At 35.5% G+C, this 9343-nt stretch overlaps 2 protein-coding genes across 2 annotated transcripts in view; one reads left to right on the forward strand and one right to left on the reverse strand.

Moving 5' to 3' along the window:
- LOC107748833 (deoxycytidylate deaminase-like) overlaps positions 1-2425 on the reverse strand; it is a 12237-nt gene extending 9812 nt beyond the window's left edge. Inside the window, exon 1 of the mRNA XM_016563809.1 lies at positions 2280-2425. Within this exon, the coding sequence (XP_016419295.1) occupies positions 2280-2425 (146 nt within the window). The remainder of the gene's footprint in view (positions 1-2279) is intronic.
- A 130-nt stretch (positions 2426-2555) lies between these two features.
- LOC107748823 (interferon regulatory factor 2-like) overlaps positions 2556-9343 on the forward strand; it is an 11161-nt gene continuing 4373 nt past the window's right edge. The window contains exons 1-8 of the mRNA XM_016563788.1: positions 2556-2628; positions 3168-3261; positions 5813-5912; positions 6119-6295; positions 6471-6505; positions 6591-6705; positions 7694-7861; positions 8025-8068. Of these exons, the coding sequence (XP_016419274.1) occupies positions 3175-3261; positions 5813-5912; positions 6119-6295; positions 6471-6505; positions 6591-6705; positions 7694-7861; positions 8025-8068 (726 nt within the window). The 5' untranslated portion in view covers positions 2556-2628; positions 3168-3174. The remainder of the gene's footprint in view (positions 2629-3167; positions 3262-5812; positions 5913-6118; positions 6296-6470; positions 6506-6590; positions 6706-7693; positions 7862-8024; positions 8069-9343) is intronic.

The raw sequence follows: 9343 nt of genomic DNA on the forward strand, positions 1-9343 counted from the left end.
TGTGTGTGTGTGTGTGTGTGTGTGTGTGTGTGTGTGTGTGTTAGTCTGCTGGTGAAATACTGAGAAATGATGATCTGAAGCTAATGGCAAGAGCAGTGACACAATGCTGAGGCAGTCATCATTACGCAGTTTTAAAATGTGCAGTTATCTGAAAATCATTCACACGATATAGATGAAAATGCCATGGGTTTCAGATTTTCCTTTCAGATCTAATGTGATTTGTGATGATTATAAAAACTGTCTGTCAAACATTCATTTTGTAGTACACCCAACATACTGCGAGCTTACAGGGCCGAAGAAGGCAAACACGGCCACAAGAGGGCAGTCAATCATCATGTTCATGCCAGTCCAATCTATTTTTCAGTATTTGTCAGTTGTATACACGCTATAACACTGAATTAACAGACCAAGGCATTAACTGTTTGTGATAATGTGTCAAACATATACAGTTTCTGTTAATCTATTAACGTGCCCTTGTCTGCACAAAGCTCACTTGTAACGAAATCTCATGCAACTCACAGTCCTCTAGCACATTTCTCAAAAACACAAATCTAATGTCATGATGACAGATTCCTGTCTGACGTGGTGACAATGAATTCAACAGTAAAACAACAGATCAAAACATTACCCGTTGAGCTGTGATGTATCGTTCTTTGCATTGTGGTCCATGGCTTAATCAGAGAATGTTGAGTCTGTTCTAATCGAAATTTCCTGATGTGAATCGCACTAAACACACACACAGCACAGCAGAGCTGAGGAACTTCCCGCGAAAAAAAAAAGTCCAGCCCACTGTTCCGGGTTTAGACGGTTTAGACTAGAGTTGGCGCAATGAGTTGAATAGCGCCATCTCTACGCGGTTCTGCACATTACAGTGAGTTATTCTCTCTCGTTTTACAATGCAGCCAGTCTTTTATAATGTATATGATAAAATACGTCTTCTTGAAATGACCTCAGCGGGTCAGCAAATGCGTAAAAAACGCGCATTCGTTCCTATACTTAGTAAAGTACGAATACATACGTCGTACTCTGGTTTTTGTTTAAAAAAAAAAAAGAAATACAGAGCGTAGAATATAAAACTCCCTTTAAAAATGTTTAGAAATAATGTAAGGCGCCGTTCATTTTAATTTTACCTCCATAAAATGATATATGGATATGAATCATTACATAAATAACGCATCAATTTGATTATAACGAAAATAAACAAATTAACAACAAAACTGAAATTGCACAGTTGAAAATGTTCACTTGAAATAAAATATAAATAAACCCGATTAGTCTACCGCATGTTCTTTCACGCATTTTTAATCGATCCATGAGGAGTTGTTATGTTTGTCTGTAACAGATTATTTTAATAAAGTGATTTTTATACTAAATATTATTATTATTTGTTTCTTTGTTTTTATGTTTAATTTTGTATTTTCAAACCTGTATGACTTTGTTTCTTCCACACAAAATTCAAAAATGATTTTGAAGAATGCTGTAACTAAACTGTTTCGGTTCCCTTTGACTTTCATTATAGACAAACAAAGCAATGGAAGTCAATGGCAACCGAAACTGTTTGCTTATCGACATTCTTCAAAACATTTTCTTCTGTGTTCAGGTATGAAATTACATGAGGGTGATTGCCATTTCTGGGTAGGCTACTTCTAATGTATGCTTTCCATAGAAAGAGTTTTCTTATTAAGTCATGAATTATTATTAAGAAATGATCATGAAACTATTTCATATAAATCCTCCACACCCCTTCCATGATCTGACACCACAGAAGGTCATTGCGCAATTTCGTACCCTAATTCAATCAGGCCTCTGCTCTAAAATAAGCAGGGTAACCAATCGCAGTCAGCAGAAAACAGATGGTCCATGAGAAGTTTCCCAGCACAACCACAGCGAAACTCACCCTCATTCCCACAAAGGGATATAAATAAATAATTGTGCCTTTCTGGGATCAGCACAAACACGGAGTTGAATCAACACCTACAATTCGCTCAAAATCAAGTAAGTTATATCATTTACGAGTTTTTGGAAATCCAGTTTAAAACGTTTATATTTCGAGAAAGCGTTCAACAAAAAGACAAATGCCACTCAGTTGTTGTTGTTCACACGATTCCAACATACATAAGTTACTTAACAGAGTTCTTTAGTCACAAAATGTTTCAATCCTCGTCTGTATACCTGGTAATAATAATATTGTAATAATATTACAGTGATAATAATATTGTAATAATATTACAGTGATAATAATATTGGCACAGACATGTCCCAACACTGGTGCGATTTACTGGTAGTGTCGTCGAGTTCCAGCACAGCAGGCGGCGTGGCGTAATGTGGAAGCGGAAGTGAAAGTGAAAGAAAGGCTCCGCAGACCAATGAAACGCTCAGTTGTTTCACTTCCGCGGTCTGGTTCTCGATGACGTTTTTGCGTCATTCTACAAAACACGAAAGGCAGGGTTTCTGGAACAGTTCAAACGTCCAAATTGAAAAAAAATCACTGCCTTGTTCTTTATAAGATGAAGAAAGTATTTCTAAAAAAAAACATGATGACATTTTTTGCGTAGTTCCACGGGACGGGATTGTATAACACATCTCATCGAGGGATCTTTAGAGGATTATCGGCTGCCTCCCCTACAGGTAAATACCTAAACGGCTTCAAAGCAGAAGTATGAATTTATAAATCTGTTTACAAATAGATTCTACACGATCTTTTGTCTGTTGGGTTGAAACATGTTTACACTAATAAACGTCCAAATATGTCTCATTATGGTTTATTCATTATCTTTTATCGTTAACCTTTATTATGATATGCATTGATATAATATTCTGAATAATAATTTTATTTCTGAATAATAATTATTGGTTTATATGGAATTTATGTGGAAGATAATCCATATGAAGAGAGAGAACGTTGTGTCCCATTGCAGAGTGAATCATCATGGCTCTACAGGGATCTGCAAGGCTTCACTCACTGCATTGCTAATGAGCACTTCACTAACGTTATAACCCAAATGTTGTCAGTTCTATGACCACAACACCTGCAAATCTGCAAATCAAATCTTTTTGCTGTATATCTTAACTCGTTTGTTGTTTGCTTTTTACCACATAATGAGTTTTCTATGTGAGACAGAATGTCCAGTACATTTTAAATCTTCACTGTATTGGATTCTGTTCAGCGTCAAGATGCCAGTGGACAGAATGAGAATGCGCCCCTGGTTGGAGCAACAGATCGAGAGTGGGCAAATTCAAGGTTTTCACTGGGTCAATGAGGTGAGGGTAGAAATCTGACATCAAATTATAATTCATTTTAAGAAGAGTATTTTCATGCTGGGAATAGGGTTAGGTGGGTTAGATGTATAAATCTTGCATCACACTGAAGGGGTTTATTCTGTAATAACAACTGGCTATTACCTGACTACTTGCCTCACAGGTAAATAATTAGCCTCAAAATAATGATTTGAAATTAAATATTTTATTGGCTCTTTAAACGCAAGGCTTCTACAAAGAAAAGCAGTTCCTAACAAATGGCTTTGAACAGACAAAATTCAGACAAGACAGACATTTAAGGCATAATGTACAGTCATATCACTATTCGCTAATGACACCGGTTTTCACTACATAAATAAAGATGAGGACAGAAAATGTTATTTGAAAAGAAAGCATTGTAAATTTGTACCTGTTTATTATCTTAAATCTATTGCAGCATACAAAACAATCATTCTGGCAACAAGAGGAACACTTTGACAGTATTACCGCAGGCCTGAAGTCTTCCAGTTTGATTTTTTCAGCAAATACAGTCAAAAAAATTAGGCGCAAGGTGACGGCAATTGGGTTTTGAATTAAACTAAATAGAGCATGGCAGTGTGGCAGAGTGTGTGTGTGTGGCAGTGTGATATCTGGCCTCAAATACCCGGATGAGCAGTGCATTTACAGGGCTCTACAGCTCTACTACTCGCATTTGCGACTGAAAACTACTGCGTGCGACTATGAAATTTTTTTTAGGAGCACCAGTGCGACTGACCCGATCATCGGAGCTCAGGGTAGCTTCAAAGGTTTCTACGTGTTTTTGCAGCGTTGAGTAATGTATCACAGACATATCTCACGAATCCTTTCATAAGCAAAGTGTAAACAGGGTGTAAATAAGAGATTCATTGCGCAGTTTAGAGAGCTTCGTTGATTATAAATGTGAGCTCGCGATTAACTAAGATGAGTGACCGCTTTTAATGATTTTTAAGGGAGTTTGTAAATGTGATAACTGATTTAATACAATACAATTCAACAAACAAGAAGTTAATATTAAGTGACTTACATTGTCTGACTATAACACTATTGTCTGATTTTGCTCTATTTCGTCGTCGAAAATAGTTTAAAACAAAGACAGCGGAGCCGCTGCGCATCTCCATTCAAACACAGCGGTATTTCGTTTATGAATGAATGGGTTTTTTTAAACGAATCTAGTGAGTCAGTGATTCATGATTACCCATTCATAAAGACAGTCAACTTGCTTCATTCCTGCCACCTTACATATACCTAAACCTACCCATCTCCACCCCCTGATCCCTAAACCCACCCGTCTCCACCCCTAAACCTACCATCTCCACCCCCTAGATGTGGATCCAACCACACCCCCTGGATGTTTGTTCTGCAGTGAGGGGCTACTGGATCAAATCAGTGACTTGCCGCCACCTGCTGGCAGTTTTAGTTTCATTTTTAAAGTATCTTTTCAGTTATTTAAATCATTTAATATTTCTATATTCAAAATTGTATATTTAAAACATTAATCTCATCATGAATTTGTGGATTTAATTGCACTCATTCCACTTCTGATCCTCATTAAATGTCTGAAAATACACCTACAAGCCACTTTTGTGTTATTCTGTGCTACCGCTTCATTCCTGAATGATTCAGCCGTTCGAATGAATCAATTGAATGAATGATTCAGTGATAAAAATAAGACTTGCCACCACCTGCTGGCAGTTTTTGTTTCATTTTTAAAGTATCTTTTCAGTTATTTAAATCATTTTATATTTCTATATTCAAAATTTTATATTTAAAACATTAATATCATCATGGATTTATGGATTTAATTGCACTCATTCCAGTTCTGAGCTTCATTAAATGTCTGAAAGTACACCAAGCCACTTTTGTGTTCTTCTGTGCCACCTCTACAAATTAATTTTGTTAATACTGATTTCATTTGATTGGTAACTTATATTTCTTATTCTACTTGTTCTTATTCTGTCGTTTTAATTACAATTTTTAAAAAGCTTATAAAATATATATTTTTTAAGAATTTGACAAAAGATGACATTTTATTTTAATAAAGTTAGAGGAGTCAACTATCACCTCGTAATGGGAAGGCTACTTTTTGATAACATTTTGGATTATTGATTAGAACGTGCTCCTACATTTTTAAAGTTAGGAGCACAAGTGCTCCTAAAAAGAAAAGTAAGCGTAGAGCCCCAATGTTGCTAATGATGACAGTTATTATCGGGGAATAACGCACTGACCAATAATGTCACAACTGACCAATCAGAATCAAGTATTCCAGAGAGCCATGTAATAAATATTTATTTATGAGTGAATGAATGAATAAGCCATGGGAAAGAATTCTTAATTTGCATGTCATGTGCAGAGTTTTATAGTACAGAACTTTATATCTGTGTACGTTAATTTTGAACATGTGACTCATGTGGCAGTTTGTGTCTTTACTAATACATTGTGAAAATGATCTTGTAATTTTAAGTATGCTTGAAATGTTACTCAACTCATTGTACATGGATTGAGTAATAATACACTATTAAAATGTTTCTATTAACAGGAGAAAAAGATATTTCAGATACCATGGATGCATGCAGCCAGACATGGATGGGATTTAGAAAAGGATGCACCTTTATTTATGAACTGGGCCATTCACACAGGTAGCTGTTGAAAGAGCTGTTGCTCATTGTCTCTTGTATAAAGAATGAGGCTAACTGCTTTAAAGGTGAAAATTGTACCATGCATTCGAGTTGATTCTGCTTTTGTATACAGCTTTGAATGTATTTCTGTTGGTTCTATTGGTTTGTAACTCCATTTTGTTGTATAATATTTTGATTCAGTTGTTACTGAATTATGTTTCATACAGGAAAGTATCGTCCAGGTATTGACAAGCCAGACCCTAAGACGTGGAAGGCAAATTTCCGCTGTGCTATGAATTCTCTACCAGACATTGAGGAAGTGAAAGATAAAAGCATGAAGAGAGGAAGCAATGCCTTGAGAATGTACAGATTGCTTTCCTCATATGAAAAAGCTGTTAAGAAAGGTAATTGCAGTCATTAATTAAACACAATACTATTCAGAAAAAAATCCCATGTCATTCCATAGCATTTTTGGTCATATACTGTACTTATTAATGTTGATGTACATCGTTTTATTCTGGTGTAGAAATTCTAATGATGGCATTTAAGATTTTCTAAATGCATATTGTCTTTTTTCAGGGAAGAAAAAGATGGACCTGGAGCAAAGAGCAAAAGTAGGAATGCATGAATCTACACTCAAACAACAGTGCACATTTCTGAGTATAGCAAATCAGCTCACACCTATGTTTGATTCCTTAGAGGGTTTTTCAGAAACGGAAAGCTGGCATTCCCAGAAAATATAAAATGACAAAGGAACAAAGTGAAGAGAATTTAATGGAAGAAACTACACCGGACAGCACTGTGCTATTTACTGGTAATTAACCAAATCATGCATTTTTTTACTGTCCAAATAAATAACAAGGCAATAATGGAGGCAGCATTAGAAAATTAACTTATTTATCTATAGTGGTCCCAAAACATATTTTGACATTCAAGCCACACTTAAAATGCATGTAGTTCATTGCATTGGATTAAATGTAATACATTTTTGAATCAAAAAGTGGTATTCATAAACAAATGATGCTAAAACTCAGAACCAACTTTTATTTAAACTTTCATTGAATTTTTAACCAACTGGTCTCAATGTGATGTATTTGTGTAAAAAAAAAAAAAAAACTTCTTTTTCTGAACTGTTTTGCTAATACAGATATCTGTCTTTAAAGTAAATGCCAAATAATTTGTTTTATTTAAACTTTCATTGAATTTTTAACCAACTGGTCTCAATGTGATGTATTTGTGTAAAAAAAAACAAAAAAACTTCTTTTTCTGAACTGTTTTGCTAATACAGATATCTGTCTTTAAAGTAAATGCCAAATAATTTCACATTTTATGACATTTGTTATTTATATATTTTACTTAAGGGTGGCTTAAAGGGACAGTTTACCCAAAAATGAAAATTCTGTCATTTACTCATCCTCAAATTTTTACAAACCTGTATGTGTTTCTTTTAAAAGAAGATATTTTGACGAATCTTGGTAACCAAACAGTATCTGTTCCCAATTGACTTCCATAGTATTGTTTCCGTAGTATGGAAGTCAGTAGGTACCAACAACTGTTTGGTTATTCACATTCTTCAGAATATCTTCTTTTATGCTCAGCAGAAGAAACAAACTCATACAGGTTTGGAACAACTGCAGGGTGACAGTATTTAAATTTTTGGGTGAACTATTGTTCTTTTTAAGTACCCAAATGCTTTTTTGGTAATATGTTACCAAAATGTTAGCCCAAATAAATAAAATGTATTTTAGTAGAAATGTTGATGATAACATTTCTAAATCATACATGCTTATTCATCAACACAGAGCAGGAGTGCTCCCCTGTGCCCATGTCATCTGTGAGGGAGATGGCTGTAGCTGAATTACCTGACGTGTGTGCAGTTGTTGAGGTGGCAACGGAGAATGCAGAACCTGCGTTTAGCTCCACTGAAGTGTGTCTGCCTCTCCAGGACTCCCATGTTTCATCCTACAGTGGTAGGGTCCTTTTTTGCTTTCAGCTCTACTGTCTTTGTGCTGTGTTCACCACATGAATGATAAATTGCATATTACTGTTACTATTACTGTATTATGTTATTGTTGGTCACAAGCACAGCTGGATATCATTATGAATTTTATTCTGGGTTTTTTTTCTCAACAGAGAGTGACACAGAGAGCACATACAGTGAGGAAGACTTAGTACAGGTATGGATGTAAATGGGGAAAAAATTCCAAGGAAGGATATCTTCCTTTTTAAAATACAACCTTCCCTTTCATTTTCTTAAATACGACTTAAGCTCTTAGATCTTAAGAAATAGTTTTAGGTAGAAGCCCGTTACAGCAAATACACTACCATTCAAAAACTTGGGTTTAGTATGATTGTTTTTTTTAAAAAACACTTTATTTTAAAGGGGTCCTATTGTGCCATTTTACAAAGTCTTGATTTTGTTTTGGGGGTGTACTAGAACAGGCTCTCATACTAGGATATTTGTGATATCACAAATCCAGAAAAATATGCGTTGTAGTCCAAACGAGTCGTTCGTTGTAGTTTTTGAAAAGTGATTTCTGTTAAATAAAATGTGTCCTTTTGAATTGGACTTTGAGCTTTGTAACTTCACAGATCTTTTTTATGCTCAAACGGCAACATTACAGACTAACTAAAGTTGAAAAAGTGAAAAAGCATAATAGAACTCCTTTAAGGACTAATTGTCACTATTAACTAGTTACTTATTAGCATGCATATTACAGCATATTGGCTGTTTATTAGTACTTATAAAGCTCATATTAAAGGGGTCATGAACTGAGACACCAAAATTCCCTTGATCTTTTGACATTTAAGAGGTCATTGTACTATTAAAAACATCCAGTAAGTTTCAGAACTTAAAACTTTCTCGTTAGTCAAAAAACCGCTTATATTGAAGGCAGTCTGCCAAAACGACAGCTTGTGGAATGTACAACTCTATGATGTAATAGTGTGGCTAAGCACCGCCTCCGCAGAAGATGATCAACGCCTGCTTCTACATCACAGCCAATTTAGCCCCTCCCACTGATTCGCGCATGTAGTGTAAATAACAAGAGAGGCGAACATGCAGGTCTACACAGAAACCAAACGATAAAGATTGCGTCAGTAAGAACTCGGTCCTATGTTCAGTTCATTTTACTACGGATTCATTTACAAACAATGCACAGTTTGATGCAGAATTTTCAGAAAGATTGAAACTAAAGGATGGTGCTGTGCCAGCTATATTGTAACCGACAGTAATGTCGCAACCCAAGTGTCAGTAACTGTTTTTATTACGTGGACACTAGTGTTTCTCTGTTAAACAGATTGTTTGATATGTACTGAGTAGGGCTGCACGATAAATCGCATGCGATATTTAACGCGCATCTTGTCAGTAAAGCCATTCTGTAATCAGCGGTAAATTTCCATCACGTGCGTGCTTTCACATTGAGCAGCATTAACTACACAGAGCCGTTGTT

Source organism: Sinocyclocheilus rhinocerous, unplaced genomic scaffold, assembly GCF_001515625.1.
Source record: "Sinocyclocheilus rhinocerous isolate Xijiao unplaced genomic scaffold, SAMN03320098_v1.1 scaffold590, whole genome shotgun sequence".
Lineage (NCBI taxonomy): Eukaryota > Metazoa > Chordata > Actinopteri > Cypriniformes > Cyprinidae > Sinocyclocheilus > Sinocyclocheilus rhinocerous.